General features: G+C 50.7%; 2 protein-coding genes across 10 annotated transcripts in view; one reads left to right on the top strand and one right to left on the bottom strand.

The window, feature by feature from the left end:
• The window catches only part of LOC102693602 (uncharacterized), a 12,650-nt gene extending 539 nt beyond the window's left edge, over positions 1-12,111 (top strand). Inside the window, exons 1-11 of one of the 4 annotated variants that reach the window (XM_069189864.1) lie at positions 578-912; positions 1,830-1,917; positions 3,196-3,492; positions 4,226-4,249; positions 4,449-4,700; positions 5,036-5,089; positions 5,694-5,780; positions 6,127-6,192; positions 6,282-6,518; positions 6,896-8,139; positions 8,659-8,982. In XM_069189864.1, the coding sequence (XP_069045965.1) occupies positions 1,893-1,917; positions 3,196-3,492; positions 4,226-4,249; positions 4,449-4,700; positions 5,036-5,089; positions 5,694-5,780; positions 6,127-6,192; positions 6,282-6,518; positions 6,896-8,139; positions 8,659-8,670 (2,298 nt within the window). In that variant the 5' untranslated portion in view covers positions 578-912; positions 1,830-1,892 and the 3' untranslated portion in view covers positions 8,671-8,982. Of the gene's footprint in view, positions 1-577; positions 913-1,829; positions 1,918-3,195; positions 3,493-4,225; positions 4,250-4,448; positions 4,701-5,035; positions 5,090-5,693; positions 5,781-6,126; positions 6,193-6,281; positions 6,519-6,895; positions 8,983-10,901 lie in introns of those variants that run through there. The other 3 variants (XR_011189606.1, XM_069189863.1, XM_015341644.2) reach the window with 3 other exon arrangements.
• Positions 9,063-19,909, bottom strand: spice1 (spindle and centriole associated protein 1). Of its 6 annotated transcripts, XM_069189857.1 has the most exons (19): positions 19,892-19,909; positions 19,547-19,592; positions 18,943-19,089; positions 18,363-18,410; positions 17,498-17,632; positions 16,735-16,837; positions 16,002-16,123; positions 15,253-15,365; positions 14,726-14,904; positions 14,329-14,466; positions 13,704-13,972; positions 13,352-13,483; positions 12,833-12,980; positions 12,298-12,456; positions 11,450-11,919; positions 10,926-11,118; positions 10,305-10,395; positions 9,766-9,853; positions 9,063-9,407 (listed from the first exon to the last, which is right to left on the bottom strand). In XM_069189857.1, exons 3-19 carry the CDS (start codon positions 19,045-19,047, stop codon positions 9,354-9,356), a joined length of 2,547 nt encoding a protein of 848 aa, XP_069045958.1. In that variant the 5' UTR covers positions 19,048-19,089; positions 19,547-19,592; positions 19,892-19,909; the 3' UTR covers positions 9,063-9,353. The 6 variants fall into 6 exon arrangements, with proteins under 6 accessions (XP_069045958.1, XP_069045963.1, XP_069045961.1 ...); XM_069189862.1 differs by lacking the exon at positions 19,892-19,909 and having other exon boundaries at positions 14,726-14,880; positions 19,547-19,627; XM_069189860.1 differs by lacking the exon at positions 19,892-19,909 and having other exon boundaries at positions 10,926-11,115; positions 19,547-19,624.

Raw genomic sequence — 19,909 nt, 5'->3', positions numbered from 1 at the left:
AACAAAAACGATCTAGTTCCGTCTTAATGACTTTTCGTAATTGTTGAGGGTTGACATCGGTGTATTTTACATTTCCCCTGTTATAAAATAACAAAGGGGACTAAGCTCCATGATCTGATGTCAGTCCACTTTTCGTGAGGAATCCCACTCCGCTGGGCCCCTTGGCAAGGCCCTGCACCCCAGCAGCTCCAGGGCAGGCAGAAGGGCCTTTACTTAACTGGTTCCATTATTTACCCCTCTGCTTCTACTTTTCTGATTACCAACATCCACGGTCTCCTCTGTATATTGTAATTGTGTTTTGTGTATTATTTTTGTTTATTGTTGTTGTCATTCTGTACAGCGCTTTGAGAAGGCACCTTTAAAGGCGCTATATAAAATAAAGTTATTATTATTATGATTATACTCGATCATACGGGGCGACGCGCTTCCGCGCACAAAACAGAAGTGCACCTTCCTGAGCCACAGGTCAGTTGTGCCCCTTCGCCGGAGCCCATGACAAGGACAGCAGCCCCAGCACCAGCTCTCCCACGTCTTGGAAAACGTGCCTGCTCGGCCAGCAGGAAGACGGGGTGTTTCACAAGGGGCACGGGAAGGGGGGTTCCCCCTGCCACGCCTGTACCGCGCGGAAAGCGAGCGCGCCGTCTCGGGGCCCGCGGGGGAAGTCACCCCCGCCCTTTGTGACGTCAGCCCGGCCCGTGCTGTGATCAGGAAGTCTCCCTCACACCGTGGGGCTTTTCAAAAGCACTTTCGAGCAGACCCGCACTGCCGAACTGGTGAAATGTCCCTCCGTGTAGCAAGTTAACCAGGCCATTAAGGGGGCGAAAGACAAAGCCGACGCTTCGGTCTTTATGTTTTCAGAAATTGTTAGTTATGACTTATGAGGTAGTACTGGACACCATCTGCAAGTATTATGTGAGTATTTGTTATGGACTGCAGTGTGTGTATCGTGTGCGTCTTCTTATTGTCAAACTGAAAGAGCCGACTTACAAATCGCGTACAGCAAAATAGCCAGTCGATATGAGTTCTGAATTCTTTCCTAAACCTATTTGATGTGTTCATAAAGTTAATATCAACTAGAAAACTGTTTTAAAAACAGATTTTTAAAAAATAAATATGCGCTCAGCGTCGTCTCCTGTACTGTAGATTTTGTAGAGTAGCTGTTCCCCGGGAGCCAGAGTAAATAGCTCCAGGCACTATGCGATATTGTTGAATGGTGTCGAGTTGTTGTAGCGCAGATCGATCTCCTACAGCCCGTGCAGGGGGGAGGGGTAATGACGTCATGCAGTGATTGCAGTGAGGGACTGAGAGCTCAGTAAAGCAGCCTGCTCTCAGTAAGTCACGGTGGCCGTGCCATTAGTTTGCTTGATGATGACGATGACGATTGGGTGACACGCTGGGCCTCTGGGCTCGAATCCAGACCTGTGGAGTTTGAATGTTCCCTCTGTGTTTGCCTGGATTTCCTCCGAGAGTCCAAAAACTGACTGGAGGGTTCATTGGCTTCTGGGAAAATTGGCCCTAGGTGTGAGCGGGCAGTTGTCCGCGTGTGTGCCCTGTGAGGGACTGGCGTCCTGTCCAGGCTGTACCCTGCCTTGTGCCTGTTGCTTGCCGGAGATAGACACTGACTGCCCCGTGACCCTGATTTGGAAGAAGTGATTAGAAAATGGACAAAATATGATAATATTTTGCTCCCGTCATGTCTTTCCTATATGAGAACATGTCAGTCTCCCTTGACCAAAAAAAAAAAACATTAGTAAGACGTGCTTTCTTTCCAATGTGTCTGTTTGCGTCTCCGGTGAGCCGTTCAGTCTGAGACACAGCTGTTTCTGCAGGAGCCCCAGGTGAGGTCCCTCAGCAGCTAGCGGAGACGGCAGCCTGAATCTCTCGGGAAAGTGATGGCGTCCTCGTCCGACCTGGAAGGTACAGATGAGCCGCCGCTTCTAGCGTCATCACTTACGGTACACACAGTCGGTCCACCCAGGCCTGTGTCCACGCTCGGTGCGGTGGGACAGCAGCATGGACCGGTGCCTATGGCTGCAGACAGGGTGGTTGAGGGTTCGAATCTGCCACTGTGCCTTTTATCCCCTTCGGCAGGCCCCTTCATTTAAAACACGACTGTTAATGATAAATATAGAAATCTTCAGGCTGTTGTAAACGAGGAATTGATTCTCGTTTAACCGGCTAATACCGTGCACTGAATACAGTAAAATTGGGGCTCTTTTTCAAAACATATCGAGCTTGGACTGTTGGGGAGAAGAAGAGCCAGCGGGCACTGGAACAGGTCTGAGGGAGTCGAGCCACCCAGTCGAGTCGCAGTCGCCAAGGCCGAAACCCTGGTTCCTTTCAGTTAACGACTAGATGAGATGATCAATTAGCTGCCAGCTAGCAGGCACGCAAGCCAAAAGGTCTAAGCAGCTCTCTCTCGGGTGTGATGGTTACTCTGTTTCTAGCTGCGTGTGTCCATCAGGAGCCTTGGAATCTGTGTTACTACCCACAGCCCCCTGGCAAGTGTATAAACAGTATTTCTTTATCCCTGTGGAATCTCTGTGCCTGTGAACTGACCAGACGGTGAAGAGGTCAACAGGGAGCTGACAGTTAATTTAATCAGGGTATGGGTCTCAACCACTACAACAACTTTGGTTGTCTTTGAGCAGGTTGTCAGTTCCTTTCATTGAGGTTTCTCATGTTCTGCTCTGCAGCGCACCTGGGACATGAATACAGGACGTATTAGTTCAGGTGGGCAGCTGCGTCAGCATGCGTAGGCTGCAAAGGAACAAGTAATAGGTTTATTACATGCTGGAAAAAAAGAAGAAAGAGAACACAACGTTGTGTTCTCTTTCTTCTTTCTTCTTCAGATAAAGCTGAATTTTTTTTACCTCCCCTTCCAGTAAGCAGTGTGCAGTGCATGTTCTTTCAGCAGCATGCGGACACCATTGAAAGCATCATCAGAAATAATGATTGATTGATTGATTGATTGATTGGTAGACACCAGAGACTGGCTGCCGAGGTTGAAAATTCAATTGCTTTGCTTCACCGAAGAAACCTTTTAAGAGAGAAGTTTTGTCCCTTCGTACAACAGACTACGAAAGCACATTGAGGATTCTATAGATTCATGTTTTTCTGTCTCCAGTGTGTTTTACTTTGGCGCATTCCCGAGAGCCGCCAGCAGGTGGCGCTGACTTGTGCTTGTGCTGGCAGACGGGTACGGAGCCAGCGAGCCCCTGAAGACGCACATCCAGAACTCCCGGGACCTGCTCGTGGCGGCGCTGTACAACATCGCGCCGCTGCTGGACCACCTGCTGGCGGCCCACGTCATCACGGACGACAACTACAGCGACGTGCAGGCCGAGAGCACGGCCAGGAACAGGGCGCGCAAGCTGCTGGAGGTGGTGCACTGCCAGCTGGACGAGGAGAAGACCCGCCACTTCCTGGAGTGCTTGAGGAAGTGCCGGCACCAGTACCCCCGGCTCCGGGACTGGCTGAACACCGAGCCCGGTAGGCCTCCGCGCGACACGTTTTCAGCAGGGCCGGGGCGTGGCGCAGCGCGGCGTAACCTCCGCCTGCGCTCGTACGCGTGTGCCTTCCGCCCCGGCCTGAGTGCATTGTAAACGGACACCTGCTGCAGGAGACATTTCAGAAATAACCGAGGGGGGGAGGGCACGTGGTCAGGAATAGACACTGTGCCATGCGTGGGGGTTTGTTCTGTGGTTTCAATACACAGGCAGTGGTCACTCGGAGACACCCATGTGTGGTAATAACATAGGGTGACTATGGCTGCACCCGGACTGTAAAACTCACTGTCCACTGCTGGAACTCGGGACACTGTGCGTCTTCTCCCAGTGTTCCCCAGAAATGGCCATTTCTGTCTCGCATTAAACTTGTCTCCAACTTGCACTGGACTGCGCTGCGACTTCTTCCAGTCCTGCAATTGGCCTGGCTGCATTTCGCAGCAAGAAAAAAAAGTTTTTTACATATTGCTTATTGAATTAGTAATCTCGAGTAACAATCCTCAATTTCCCTACGGGATTAATAAAGTATTATCTGTCTATCGAATCCGAGTGCCTTGGTCTTTCTGACAAGATGAGACGTCTTGCTCTTGAATTGTAGTGGAAGTTTTAGGGATTTCATTTACAATAATTAGACAGATATTGGTGGTTGACAGCAGTAAAGTAGCTGTGGGGAAGGCAGTCTAACCCTACACTGACAGCATCTTTCCTTCTTTTCACAGCCGATATCAAGCGAGGCCCAACAGGTATGTTGTTCCCCGGACCCTGACAGCACTGCTCATTTCTGCGCAGTTGCACGTGCTCAGTAAGTGTTCTCTGTGGAGTGAGTACCAGATTAGTCGTAGCCCGCGGAGTAGGACCCGAGCTGGTCGTTAAGGGCGAAAGCTCTCGGTGCCTTGCGGGCTGCTGGAGTGCCATGCCTCTGTCTGCGTCTCTCCCCATCAGAGCAGAAGCTGCAGGGCCAAGTCAGCGAGCTGTGTCACCGGCTGGGCCCCCTGGTCACCCCCCTGTCCGTGCGGCTCTACTCCGAGGGCGTGCTCTCGCTGTTCGAGCTGGAGCAGGTGCAGGCTGCAGCCGCCCCCTTCCTGCAGACCCAGAAGCTGGTGGCCCTCTGCCTGGCCCGCGGGGAGGCCGCCTGCCGCAGCTTCTACCAGGCTCTGCGCCGCGAGGACGGCTTCCTGGCCGGGGACATCGACGGTGAGCGGCCCCCATGCCCCCTTCTCTGGACTCCGGATGCTCACAGGCGGACTGTTATAGTAAAGACCAATTCCCGTGCTTCGGCACGCTGGTGGTTCTGTAACAGTGGGGATGATGCTGAAGCCACAAGAACATTTGGAAAGAAAAGTATTATTTTTTTCCTTTTCCAGCACAGTGATCAACTATGTTCCTGAGGTGTTCAGATACTGTAGTGAACATGGTAACTGCACTGACTTTACCAGGAGGCTTTTGTCTCCTATAGCGTGTTTTGTCCCTGGATTGTGTGTGATTTTTAAAGAACGTCTTTGTTTCTCTTTATTTTCCTGAATTTCCAGATTGCACGTCTTCAGTGAAGTCCTGGGAGGGTGGTGTCAATGCAATCCAGCCAGGTACAGAAGCCATACTCCAATGCAATCATGTTGGTGTCAATATGCATTGTCCCCCTACCTCTGTTTCTAGAGACGGGAGGATCATTCAGGATCAAATGGTAGGCAATTCCATTTGAGCCACACACATCAGGCCAGAATGTATTCAGGTTTCTAGGCATGAATTGATCAGGAGACTATATTACTCCCCCCTGGATGTTACCCCAGTCCATCACAGGACCTACTCCCAACAGTACTAGTTCCTGTTTATAGAGCTGCCTCAACTGGAGCAGCTGGGGTCAAGTACCACACTCAAGGTACCCTGTGTTACCGTGTCACTCACAGGTACTTGTACGATAGCAGGGTCTACAGCAGGGATTTAAACCCACTGTCCATCAGTTACGAGTCCAGAGCTTTACCCACTACTCTCCACTGCCTAAAGGATCAATTAACTTCTTTCAATATAGAGTGATGAAGCCTGCTTTTCAATGACACCTCCACTAGAGGTTTATGATTAGAATATCCTTTGAAACGGTTGACTCTCTGGGGATGACGGAGAAGTTCTCCAGTCTCTTTAGCCGAAGAGGTCAGGCACTGCTTCTGTGATGGTGAGCGTTCTGTGTTGTAGTGAGCACCATGTCTGATGCACATCCGCCGATATTGGCAACAACCAGCTGTGCCTTAGCTGTAGAAGAAACGAGCCCTGTTGAAGACAGTAAGTATGCCGGAAGATTTTTCCCCACACATTGTGCCAGTTTCTGACAGCCAGCTTTCCCTTTAACCCATTTCACCTCTGAACTCCTGAGCAGACCTGGAGTGGGTCGGGCACAGGACGGGCCTGGAAGGAGGGAGGGGTGATACGGGGGCAGGAGGCGGACTGTCGTTACAAACACAGTAAATAAGAACTGATGCCTTTGCCCGTCTCAGATCGGATAATTTAAAAAGGTTACCGCCCGGACGAGCGGCAGTATCTTCCCGGTGAATTTCCGGGATGCCCGCAGGTGACTAGGGAATGCACGGGCCCTGCCGCCGTTCACTAACTGGTGTCTGTGTTGTGGCAGTGCTCCAAAACCTGACCCTCAGGACCGAGTACGGAAAGGAGATCGATCTGCCCGCTGCGGAGAAAGGTTGGTCCGATCCGTGGTTCGTCAGGAGCGCCTCGGCCGTGCTTTCTCTGCTGCTCCCGAACGCCTTGCATCCTTCTTTCCCCGGACAGACGTCATCAGCCAAGTGATGGGGCAGCTGGGCCTGCAGCTGGACGCGGGGATGACCCTGAACGTCTGCGAGCTGGGCGTGGCCCTGGGGCTGCCGCGCAAGGCGGCCAGGGAGTGCCTGCTGGAGCTGGACAGCACCGGAGACCTGCACCAGCTGGCTGCCGTAGTGCACTGCTTCATGGAGAAGACCCAGGACCCCAGCCGGCTGCTGGCCAAGGCCGCAGCCTGCGACACTAACAGTACGCCCACATCTTTAATTCACCTTCCTTCTTCTCATGGTACACATAGCTCGTTAACCTGTAAAGATCGGGGGGGGGGGTGGTGCTATTAATTACCATCCAGCGCCACAAAGTTGCCTCGAGCAGTCCTGTCGCAGCAGCATAAAATACTGTGGATGTTGCTCTAAGAAAATCATGTCTGCTTAACAAACATGAAACCCAGCATTTGGGTCTCGCTCTGTTCCACTGTAACCTTAACCCCGACTCCAGTGCCAACATTATCCCCAAACCTGTCCCGAGCTCTGGGGCTGTTCGGTGGGACTATAACCGCGTTTGCAGGTGTGGTGAGTTATGAGACTTTATCCTGACGGGAGCTGGGTTTTCCTCTCTGCTGGCAGGACTGGGGCTGTCGGAGAGGGGCCGGCTGCTGCTGGAGATGCTGCAGGAGGCCGCAGCCCATCTCGAGAGGGGGCAGCAGCAGCAGCAGCAGGAGGAGCAAATCCAGAAGTGCTGGCACCTTTTCAGCTTCCTTGCCTGGGACTGCCTGGCCGTGGTGGAGGAGGACCCGCCCGCCGTGCCCTGGTCCGGGCCGCTGGGCGCCGTGGAGCGACTCAAGAGGGATGGGCTGGCGGAGCCGGAGCTGGTGCAGGAGCTGGAGGAGTGCTGGGCCGAGCAGACCCCCGCCAGCCTCCGGCAGAGCCTGTGCGTCCTGGCGCAGCTGCTGAGGGACCTGCACCCCCGGCTGGACAGCGCGGAGTTCTCGGCCCGCTTGGAGGGAGAGGTTTACCGCTGCAGGCCGCGCGGCCTGCACAGGGTCACCCGCTTCAAGGGCCTGGCCCCCAGGGTCATCTACAAGGTGCTGCAGCAGCGGGCCCTGCCGGCGAGGGAAGACCCAGCTGTCTTGGGGGATGGGACCGTGGTCGCCGCGCAGTACAAGGAGATCTGCCTCAAGATCGCCCAGCTCCTGGCCCGGGTGGCTAAGCGGGGGCAAGGCGCCGACCTCGCGCAGGCCCCGCTATCGGATATCATCCAGGAAATCCGGTCGGCACTCTCCACTCCCGAGCTCGCGCCGGACGCCTTCGACGGTGGACTTCATTTCCGGCTGCTCTCCGTGGTCGAGTTCAACCCCCTGGTCCTGGGTGTGCCGTCCCTGGTGACCCTGCACTGGCACACACTCCGCGTCCTGGAGGAGTACCTGCGGAGCAGCGACAGGCACTCGTTCCAGTTTGTCTTCGAGGACGTGCGGATGGCGGGCGGCTGGGCGGAGCTCGGGGGCATCCGCAGCGTGCTGGGCCCCATCGCCATCGACAACGGCGTGGAGGAGGTTTTCCAGTTCTCGACGTCCGAGCCGGCCTCCTTCCTCGTGCGCCTGCACTGCCGCGGATACAGAGGGCAAGAGCATTTCCGACGCAGCGAGCCGCGCTCTTTCCTAATATCTGGCCTGCCCGATGAGGCAACACCAGAGCTGGAAAGGGAGGGAGCCGGCGTGGTGCTGCTGGCCGAGCCGGGGAAAGCGTGGCTCAGGCTGCGCAGCCCAGAGGGACCGAAGGCCGGGCTGCATGCCCTCGCTCAGCGGTACTCCGCGCTGCTGCAGGAAGGCAGCTGCTGCTTCCTCATCAAGTCGTCCGGGCGGCAGTGCGAGGTCAAGTTCACTTTTAAAAACGGGCAGATCGCGGCCACCGAGAAAAACGGCTGCACCGTTCTGTGAATTTTGGATGGGTCAGCCATTTGTCAGAAGCGGGGTTCTTCATATCAATATGGGGAAGCTATCTTTTAGGGTAGCACAGTGTCTGTTTTTATGGACTCTTATCCACGTGCCTTAGAAATGGTTACTGAACACTATGAGTAAGTGGCTTGTTGCAGATATTAATGACCTTACATGAATGGGCTCCTTACCCAGTTTTGGGAGAGGCTAGTGGTTTAGACTACCGGCGGTTTTCAGCACATTTGAGGTTTTCCTACTGTTTGACAATCCTATTATTTTTTGTAAAAAAATGTGAAAGTGGCACCTTGCATAATAGGGGTCTGTTCTTCCTTGAGATTAGGAGTTGATGAAGCATGTATTTCAAAAAGTATTTGAAACGGAGCATGAAAAGAAACTTACCACTTAGAGCTGCAGCAAATTCTCAGTTATCATGATTACACTTATCTTTTTGTGTAGCATAGAGACTGAGATTATGTTGAAGGGACATGACAGATGCTGCATGCCAATGATCATTTGTGGGCAACTAGGCTGATCAACAGGACATCTGTGGTGAAGTAAGTGTATGAATTTATCAAAATGGTGCCAAATCCAAAACATTTAATCAGTATATCTTTTTCTTAAACCGACTATGTATGGAGTGGTGTTTTTTTGGTGCTTAGTACAGCAATACCTCATATGTTGTCTATGAATGTCTGTACCTCCTGGATCTGGATGACTGATATGAAGCTGTAGTAATTCCTGGATGCCTTCAGCTGTTAGCAATAAAATCTTTTAATTTTATTATTGTTTCACCTCACTGTCTGGAAACCTCATCAACGTGGAAATAATATCACCTAGCCCAAGAACACCTAGCCGACCGATTTTAAAATTGATTCATCTTGATTTATTTGAGTTGGGTAAAATTGCATTATAATTTAAAATTCCTAAAACTTTAAAAGTACATATAAAAAAGTAAATTTAAAAGAAAAAAGGTCTTTAAAAGCATGGACACAACATGCAATGTAACCTTGATGTGCATTCTGCTCTTTTTGTTCTCAGAACAGTGAAAAGCACTTACTATTACATTTTTAGCTCAGCCTGCTTAAAATAAGCGGGTAAAGAAATGTAAATCTTTCATCTAAGTTTCTCTCGTCCATCAGCAACAAGCAGAGTCACTTAGTGTGAGTGTATAACGCAAACCACCCTTCATCTTTCACCTTCTCCACCTGCCAGAGACAAAAGAGACAAAAATGCCTTGAAAATATTAGGACTTTGTGATGCGAAGGAAACTAAAAAAGGACTTTGTGACATTTAATATGCGCCTGTTACTTCTCCATCTGTAATACACCCCTCAATCTCTTAACTGCTACAAAAGGACAATACCGCTAACTGTTGGCTTACATTACAGTTCAAAACACAGCTTTACAAAGGAGATGAGCAATAAACCCTTCAGAGGTAATGCTTTCACTTAGAAAGAGAGCACCCCTGTTGCATTAGGCAGTGCGATATTACCTCTTCATCCAATTTAAATAAGGTATAGCATGGTTATAGCCAGAGTAGTTGGAAAGTTGTAAGCTGTCGTACCTTGGACCTGCGCCGGATGGGTGCGGGCCTTCCCTCTGCCGTACAGGTGCTCAGGGGAGAAGTGCTCCTACTGCCAGAGCCTGCTGACCTGGCAACACCAGATGAGACCCGACAATCATGCAAGATCTTAAGACTTGCGCAGTTGTGACTTTTCCATTTTTGTTCATATTACTGGCTTACCTCTAACATTGTTTGCATGTTTCTGATTTGAATGGGGAGTGGCTGGTGTATACAAGTATGAACTGCTACCTCAAAGTGTCATAACTATCTGTATTAGAGCAACAAAATGTGAAAATGGTACAGAGGTCTGAATACCCTTGCAAGGCACTGTTATACTATTATGACTATAATACTGCATATGTATTCTATTATGATCAATATTTAAAACATTTTGATTTACACCACCATGTAAGAAAATCGCTAAAATTCCCTCTGGAATGTCTATTAGATTAGGAGAGGAGAGTAAAAACTTTTACATGAGGGCCATAGGAATCATTGAAACAAAACGTTGGTTTCCTGAAGGTATTAAAACTCCTCACCTCCTACTGTAGCTCCTATCCACAGATGAAGGTGGTGTTCCAGCAGAAGAGTCAATTTCAGGCAGTGGGATAGACACCTCTACAGTCCTCCCTCCACATAAATGAGCAAAAATACAGACAAAGGAACAAGTTATAGGTTTATTCCATGCTGAAAAAAAGAAGAAAGAGAACACAACGTTTCGGCCGTGGAGCCTTCTTCAGGTGTGACACAGCCTGAAGAAGGCTCCACGGCCGAAACGTTGTGTTCTCTTTCTTCTTTTTTTCAGCATGGAATAAACCTATTACTTGTTCCTTTGCAGCCTACGCATGCTGACGCAGCTACCCACCAAAAATACGGACATGTCAACAAGTTTGTCCTGATATGAATGTACTATGATTTACAATTTTGATAGATGATGACTCTTTAAAGCTTTTCTCCAAGCTGTTACGGTGACCGTATTCTTTAAATATGGACATTGTGAAAGGACTACACAGGTAGTATCCTATAAGGACAAGGCTAAATAAACTGAACAGTAAAATATGGTCAAATCAACATAAAATGCACCTAAAAGCATTTTGCTACAGAAAACTGAAGTGAAAGGCTTTTTTTTTCCCCAGACAACGCAGAGGTCCCTTCCTTACCGGCAGCACCCAGTCTGGCCAGGGGGGGCGAGGGGATGGGAGAGATGCTGGGGGAGACGCCGCCGCCAGAGGACACCCGCCTCTGCTGCTCGATGAGCTCCAGCAGCCTGCCGCGCGCCTCCGCGCTCTGACGGTTCAGCTCCGCGATCCGCTGCTCCACGCTGGACACGGACAGGGAGGGGGGCGCCGTCTGCTGCCGGGACCGAGGCCGAAACACAACGAGGAAAATTAAACAAGTGCAGTTTGAACGGCAGGGGGTGGCTGGGTTGAAAGCAAAAAAAACACATCACTCCTGTCAGGATGACGGAAGTCAATTCAATCGGGACCAAATAATTCTCCACTGGTGAAGCATGCGACTACTGACATTTTTCTGAATTTAAAGTTCAGCTGTCTTGTAGAACTAGGTCTGTAGCCAAGGGGCAATTAAAAACATTCAAAAGTTGAGAATATTACATAGTAGACTCAGGACTAAGTATCCATGAGAGTGCACTTATTGAGGAAGTGTTCCTGTCAGGGCGTCTAACCTGTCCTCCATGCTCCTCGGCCACACATGCCTTCCTGGCAGGTGCTGAGGCTGTGTTTTTGTTCTCCTGGGGCACAGCGGCCTCAGCTGCCTGGGATCTGAACTGCCCCAGCTGCGCCCGGATGAGAGAATTCTGTCTGCTGAGCTCCGTGATGTGGCCCAGCAAGGACTCCTGCTTCTGCGCAGAACTCGGAAGTTGGGAGAGTTCTGCTTTCCCGGCGGGAGCCTGCTCGGGTCTGGGACTCTCTGGGATGGCTCCGCTGTGGAGCCCAGTCCTGGGGAAAAGGCTGGAGCTGGGCAGGCTGGCGAAGGAGGATGCCACGCTGAGCTCCTCCAGCTCGTCCCGGGGTCGCTGGGAAGTAACCTCCTCCATAGAGGGCACCACCTGTCTGTCTGGTCCCGACTGCCCCATGCCACTGCCCTGTCCGTTGAGGGGCGGATCCCGATTTTCTGCGAAGACATTTCTTACGACTGGAAACACATGAAGCAGATTTGAATTATGTTATTAGTGATCAAATGGGGAAAAAATCCTTTAACAAATCAAAGCAGTGTTTTATTCCAAAGCTTTGTAAGGAATCTATCCCACACTTTGTCAGATGTCTACATTAGAACGCAGCAACTGTTAAGTACAACCCAGAATAAAACAAGGGATATGTATAATAATTTAATCAGTATGTTTTTGAAGCCAAACAGAATTAACTCCCCAAGCAGGAGACCAATGAATGCTAAGCATCACATGTCCAGATAAACGGAACTTGTAATATTGGTGAGTGAATCACAAAAGCTAGGAAGACCCCATTATCTACATGTTTCAGACAGGCGGGAGCTTCCCGGCCTCTCCCTCCTCACCTGACGGTGCCGTGCGGGCGGGCAGGCTGTCTCTCTGGCGGGGGGGTGACAAAAGCACGGCGGGGTGAAAGAGGCGTGGTGGGAGGACCGTGCCGGAGGGCCCCTGCTCCGGACCCGCGTTCCCGGGAAGGATCGCGCTCGGTACTGGCATCCCTCCGTCTGACACGGGACCGCCAGCACAAACAAACACGCACAAGGACCAAGACCGCAGCACGTTACAGGTGTGGCCGTACACGGCGAGGGCAAAATGAAGGGCTAACTACTGTATTTGACAGCGATCAAATGAAACAGCTCCTCACATTTGGCTCAAACAGAGAAAACAATCAACACTGTCAAAGCTGGCTTCAACAAAACCATGACAATGACCTAAAGTATATTTTGTGCACAGTACAATTATTAACTCGAAACACTACTAACACTTAACTACACCACTTGGTTAATGAAAAATATAACTACTGTGTGACTTAAAGAAGATCTGTGTGGGCAGCTGTTCTGTAAGTCAAGATCAATCTGCTGGGGTACTACACTGAAGTACCTGTGCTTTGTGTGCCAATGGCAGCAGTGTCAGCTGCCAGTATGGACTGTGGCTCTTCAGAGTCTGTCTTCACTCCCAGTGCTCTCAGCCCCTCTCTCACGGAGCTCAGCTGCTGCTCTGTTGCTGCAATGTGCTGCTGCAGCTTCACCTGAAGAAAGTAATAGACACCGTCCATTGGGCCTGGAATCCATTTAATTACGCCAGTTTAGGCTTGCTAAACATAACATGCTAAGTGACATGAGGTCACCACACCTGAGGTTTAGCGTTAGAAAAAAAAAAACGCTGGATGAAAATGAAGCTCAAGGACAAAGGTTATTCATGTTTGTTTTCTCTAAGAAACATTGTAAAAAAAAATTGTAAACACTGTAAAATCTGTGTTGATGCTGAATCCAGAGCAACCCTACTAAGATCAAATAAAAGAAACTGTTAATGGTCAGGAAACGTAACACAATAAAAAGTAAACCTGGGCAGAAGAGTTCTGCCCCCGGTCTTTGAGGATGTAGCGAGCCGGCGCTGTACCTGCATGGCTGAGTTCTCCTCTCTCAGGGCCAGAGCCTCCGCTGTCAGGGCGTCGATCAGACTGCGCTGCTCTCGCGTCTCGCCCTCCAGCCTCCTCCTCTGTGCCATCTCCCCCTGCAGGGCACGGTCACTCTAGCCAGGGCACACAGCACGGTCACCTCATGCCTCTCAAAAACCGCACTTGATACGCTCGTAACAACTAAACGAACTCCCGCTTTGTGGATGGACCATCATCCAACAATCAACAACAATAATATCCGATCTCTCCGTTTGTTGGCACCCAAGCAGCTACGTTTCACACAGCCGCCGTCAAGACTCCCAGCCCAGTGCTGTAATCGGAAAGGCTCGGTACCTGTCTGAGGTGTTGGGCCAGCCTACGCAGCGTGGAGACCAAGGACACGGAAAAACCAGTCAGTCCCGGGGCTCTGTGAGGTGGGGCCACGCTACTGTGGGGATCCTGGTGGTCCAAGGACTCCAGCTCCTGCTCCACCTCACCCAGCATGCTTTGCAGCAGCTCGAGGCTGGACTGGTTGCTGCTCAGAGCGGCAACTGCCGAACTGTCCAGACCTGGGGGCTCCTCACAGCGCCTCCGACTGGAGCCCAGGGGTTTGCTCTTCTTACCTACACATTGTACAACCAAAGTCCCGTTAGGAAGGGCACTCGAAATGAAAATGAGCACATACCACGGATATACAGTTACTCTGCTCTTTATTTACTCATCTGCCCAAAATGAAAAACACATTACCGATGACATTTTACATACACATTTTTTACATTACATGTTATTACATTGTAATAAAGTCCCTTTATTATCATTTTATTAAACACAGATTTTAACATAAACAGTAAGGGAACTGCGCATCCTAAAGGTCAAGCCCTGAATCCCGCATTGTCCAGATACACCGTACGACACACAAAGCTTACGCTCGTTCCACTGAACCCACAGGGGGGGAGCTGAGCCAGCCCCTCTTGCTTACCTGCCCTGCTGCGGGGTCGGGGGTGGGGGTTGAGGACGTGCGTGACGAGGGCGGGGGAGTGCCGCGGGGAGGCTGGGCTCGGTGCCGCCGCCTGTCGTCTGGGCCGCACTCTCTGGACCGCAGCCGTGGCGTTGAGAGCTGCTCCAACACACAGCACAGGAGCTTACTCCAGCACCAGCACCCAACAGCTGGTCAAGAGCAGCTGCCACTTCACGACATTACACTGACGGGAGGCGGTTTTAAAATCAGTAAAAGTGAAGCTAAGGGAAAGGCAACCCTTGGACTTCCCGTTACACTCTAGTCTTTTGTTTCTGCACTGACACAGTACTGACACTTAACCCCGTTTTTGACGTGATGTCCCGAGCTGAAAGAGCAGCAATTTATTGGGCACACCTACCTGCCCGCTCCCCGGAGGGCACCGCTGTGGGAAGGGGAGTGTGAGGGCTCCTGGGTGCACCAGCAGCCAAAGGCGCATGTGAAAGGCTGTGCTGCTGATCGCCAGGCCTCCCCTGCTGACCGATCGTCTCTTTCTCCTGGAGATAACGGCTGTATCTGGGACCATAGGGCAGAGGGCAGCTAAAGGGTTAGCAAAGCTATACACTCAGAGCATGACCCTCAGCAGACATTTTAATATTTTCTTTTTTCATTCTGTTTTCTCATGGAAAAACAAAAACAAGAACACAAAAGAAGACTTTTGAGAAAGTGCGAATCAAACAATCCCCATATTCCTCACAGAGGGCCGATGTGCTCAGCACAGAAGTACCTGCTGCCACAGGTGGTATTCCTTCACAGAGGGCCCATGTGCTCAGCACAGAAGTACCTGATGCCACGGGTGGTATTCCTTCACAGAGGGCCCATGTGCTCAGCACAGAAGCACCTGCTGCCACAGGTGGTATTCCTTCACAGAGGGCCGATGGCTTTTACCTGCTGATGTCAATGTTGGAGTTGAAGGTGACGGATTCGGATGGATCTCCCTCCTCCTCGCTGCACTCAGACTCTCTCGGACTCGGGCTCTCATCACACACCTCGTTCAGAGCCTGGGACATGGACAGCAAGGGCATTACTTTGTTACTCACACAACAGGCTGCAATCCCTAATCACCCTTGCCAGCCTGGTCTGTGGATTATAACTTGAGCATCTTTAGGTGAATCACTTTCAAAGGATGGCTTCTGCCCACAGAACAAGGATAAGAAATACAGTACTTACTTTTTTTAAAAATTGGAGCATATAGGGTACAAATAAACCTTTGAATTTGTTCTGTCTCTGCGGTGCTTTTGCATATAAAGAGGCAGTTAAAAAACTAATTATAGCATAATAAAACATGGAAAGCCTAAAAGGCAAACACTGCACGTTAATTATATTTTGGTGTCTTTAAAGCCAAACCTGATTTCGTGGAGACAGGGCTTTGAACCCTTAATAATGAGACATTAGCATCTGCCTTTTTAAATAAAACCCTCCTACTCTTTCAATCCAGCTCTACAACCAACAAGGGACTCCTTTCCACTGATTCACTCCCGGCAGCAATGCTCATGTGTGGATGAACATTACCTGGCCTCTGAATTCTGAATAGGCCTATTGTATCGTGGCATTTAAAAAAAAATTGCTGCCGAGTCCAGGGTAGATCCTGTGCCTGTTCAGGCCGGAGAGACACAGGGGGTAAGAGGTGGCCATACCTGCGGGTCCATGATTGACTGGCTGAGGATAGACAGCTGTGTGGGCGGGTCAGGCCTCTGCAGCACAGGCATTACTGAGGAGTCTGGGTCACAGTCAGGGGCCACAGTCACATTGGGGAAACCTGGGGACAACGCAGAGTCATATCTGCCGTGTTCACCTGAGTGACTGCCCTTGCCAACAGTATGCCACGGCGCTTGATGGCAGATCAAAACAAAAAAAATGTGGCTTTTAACAACGGGTGGAGTAACATTGTGAAGGAGCACCATGTATCAGTCCTCCATTCGGCGTTCAGAAGAGTCTGAACGAGGATCGTGCAAATGCCACATGGCCTGTTCTTTCAGTTCACAACTGAAATGAATTAATCTATAGCAGAACCCACCATTTGGCGTCCTCTCCTTTATTTAAAGCAATGGTATTGTATATATATGGACAAGAAACAGTGAGAATTGTATAACTAAAAAACGATTAAGCTCACTTGAAACACTTAACATGCTCCTGCTGCCAAATCCTTTGTGCCATTTTGTATTTTGAAGGGTGCATATAATTTCTATGAAATGCAAAATCATCGGCAACGAGCTCCACTCATCTGAGCTTGACCTGCACACACGCTGGCAGGTCCACGGAGTGAGGCACACGGTCACAGGAAGTGACGGGGTTTAGCACCCCAGTGTTGGATAAAGAGGGGCGTGAAGATGGCAGAGAGAATGAGCGAGAGAGCAGCAGCAGCAGCACCTGTTTGCCTGCGTGGCGCATCACCAAACAAATCCTTCACGACAGCCAAGGCTCTGTCCGACCTTTCCAGCACATCCTGCATCCGATACTGCTCCGACAGCACCTGCGCACAGACACAGGGGCTGCACTCAAATCCTGCTTAACAATACAGGCAAAGAAAGTAATCCCCCCCCCCCCCAGTTACTGTCCATCTCCTAAAGTCTTTACATCTGGGCTCCCGCAGAAAAAAAACATTGCTGACAGGTGGCATTCTGTTAACTGCTACTGAATGTTTTTATAACTCTCCCTCAAGACATGTCAACAGCTTAACTTTTCATCTTAGGGGTTTTGTTCTCCTGTACAGATAAGGGGGTTTATTTAACTCAATGAAAAAGTAAAATTATGGGCACCCTGGTGTCACAGTGGCTAGCATACAGGGAGGTTACAGACTTCTGGGAAAATTGGCCCTGGTGTATGTTTGTTTGCTTGTGTCTGCGATGGTCGTGTCCAGGGTGTACCCTGCCTTGCACCTATTGCTTGCTGGAAGGCTGCAATTATTTTACTGCAGTCATTAGGATACTATAATCACATGGGTCTAGTGTGTATTATCAGCAGTTATAATAAGCTCACGGAATTTCCTCAATAGAAATGACTCAGTTCAATCTGCCATAACAAGCACACATTTCCTACGCACAACAAAAACCACTGACGCCTGCCATCCGCAGTGCGACGCTGGCAGAAGAGAAAGGTCTGTCTTGCTCCTGCCGGTACAGTGCGAACTCACCTCCCTCATGATGGCCAGCCTGGCTCTCTCCAGGGGGTCGGGGCTGGCTGGGCGCCGCCCCCTCAGCGCCCTCTCCCTGAGCTCCCACTGCGCTGCGGCCCTGTTCTTCGAGCGGTGCAGCTCGTGGCGCCGGCTCTGCGTGCAGCACAGGGGCTGGGGTCACAGAAAGGCTTCCACCCTCCCCGCCCCGGCCCTGCAGACAGCGACCCCCAACCCCGGCTCCTCCAGCGCTTTCCCCTGTTCGAGGGGGGGGGGGCTTGAACCAGGTCAATTCGCTTTGAGCAGCCAAACGCCCTAGCTTGGCCGAGCGGTGGCTCTGTGGCTCAGGATCTGCGCCTGGGGCTGGGAGGTTGCTGGTTTAAACCTCGCAGCCGGCAGAGGAATCCTACTCCGTTGGGCCCCTGAACAAGGCCCTTAACCCCAACTGCTCCAGGGGCGCTGTATAAATGGCTGACCCTGCGCTCTGACCCTCTGAGAGCTTGCTCTCCATGAGACACACAGACAGGGAGAGAAGCTGGGGTCAGCGAAAAGACGAATTCCTAATGCAATAAATTGTATATGGCCAATAAAGTGATCTTATCTGATCTAGTAAAACCAAATAGCCTCCTGTCCTGTGTAAACTCTCGACAGGGGGCAGAGAGCCATCAAAAAATGGCCAATTTTGCGTTTCGGATTGGTGAAGAGACTGATTTAATCTGAGCCAGAAGGAGACGGAAACAGGAGACTATTACAGAGCAGCAGGCCTCGCCAAGTTTCACAACCGCACTTTTCTCCCAACTACCAGGATTTACAGCGCATCAGAGGCTTGTTTTGAGAACGCTTCCTCTTCTCCCCCAAGCGCACGGTGGCACTCAGTCCCACTTACCAGCTCCTCTGGAGTTGCTCGATGGACACTGAGATCCTGAATGGTGCTCTAAACGGGAAAAAAAATACTGAATGAATCGATCAATCTGCAAACAAGGCAGGACAAACGCAGTGCCCGACGATATTTTGATCGCCGCTTCATTATTCAAGAGGAAAACGTCGAGCCAACCGGCTGCTGAGCATCAGGCATCAGTCCCTCAACACCCGGAGGTGTACAGGGGTTGGAAACCCAGCTGACCGCAGCCGAAATCGTCCACACTGTCCACAGCATGGAGGCCACAAACACTGAAAAGCGCTGAAAGACTGCTGACCAGCTGGGAGTAAAATGCCACCACGGGTCCAGCGTGTCTCACTAGCAGCTATCCCATGGAGCTCACATGACTTCTCCAATAGAAATCACTCGATTCAATGTGCTATAACAAGTGCACCTCCCCTGCACACAACCACGGAAAAACCCCGACGCCTGCCATCCGCAGGGGGACGCCGGCAGGGGAGGAAGAGCTGCCCTGCAGCTGCCGGTGCGGTGCCGGAGAGACGCCTGCGGACTGTAGCTGTCCGGGGAAGGCAGGGGCGAGACTCACCACCCAGTCCTGCTGGCCTGCCGCTTTCTTCTTTCTGACCCGCGTCGCCTTCCTCCCTGGCCGGCCGGCCGGCGGGCAGGACCGGCTGCCTCGGACGAACGACATCCGTCAACACGCAGCGCAGGTCCGGGCGGACGCGTCCTGGGGCTGCGGCAGACGACCAGGGCACAAGAGTCAGAGGTGCCCTTTTTCAGAAGCGCTTTCAATCACTTCTGATTTATTTGTTTTTTACCCGAAGGAAGCGCTATTATTTCGCGAGTCCCGTCTTTCCCATGACAGCCGAAATGCGCTTTTGACGGAGGAAATGAAACGTTAACCCCCGTCTCCACACGCTTAGCAATCACGGGACCGTTACTTTTGCGAATTTAGCACTTTAGACACCAACTAATTAAGAGTAAATATATACCGTAGAGAAGGGAATCAATTACATTGTCACGCAACACAAACTTATTTATCCAATGAGCTCATTCAAATACACCGTAAAACACTACAGGAAAGGTGCAATTTATAACTGAATAATTCATGCTTATTCATTATTATTAAAATAATTAGCCTTATTTGATTGAGTCGGCTTTCCTCGTAAACGGTTAAACACCCACCTTACCTTAACGTACTTCTGTACTGCCGCCGTCTCAGCCTCCAATACGCGCCTGTAGGTTAAAAAAATGGGTTCACTTCCGCCGTGTTACCAAGGCGACCGATGCTTTCGTGGTTTTGCATTATGGGAAATGAAGTTTTAACTGCTACTTCGACAGCATCGGCAGTAATGATTGATTGCCTGTTGTTATTAACATGTTTTTTTTTCTCAGTAAAAACAGTTCAAATCCCCAGAGAAAGAGTTTGGGCTGCCACAGTGTTTTCGATATTTTCTTCTATTCATAACTTTGTGAAAATCATTTTCACAGTGATGTTTCGCACTGCTGAATTAGAAGATGGGCACTTTGCCTACTGCCTTGTCTTTTTCACA

Source organism: Lepisosteus oculatus, chromosome 5 (genome assembly GCF_040954835.1).
Source record: "Lepisosteus oculatus isolate fLepOcu1 chromosome 5, fLepOcu1.hap2, whole genome shotgun sequence".
NCBI lineage: Eukaryota > Metazoa > Chordata > Actinopteri > Semionotiformes > Lepisosteidae > Lepisosteus > Lepisosteus oculatus.
This window is presented reverse-complemented; position numbering and strand designations above follow the sequence as displayed.

Bases quoted from the DNA above. Each gene is read 5' to 3' on its own strand.
- spice1 (XM_069189857.1), bottom strand. From the start codon at position 19,047: ATGTCGTTCGTCCGAGGCAGCCGGTCCTGCCCGCCGGCCGGCCGGCCA. The intron at 14,467-14,725 runs GTAGGTGTGCCC...GTGTTGGAGCAG, and splicing joins GCCCTCCGGGGAGCGGGCAG to CTCTCAACGCCACGGCTGCG. The intron at 13,973-14,328 runs GTAAGCAAGAGG...TACAATGTGTAG, and splicing joins CCGACCCCGCAGCAGGGCAG to GTAAGAAGAGCAAACCCCTG.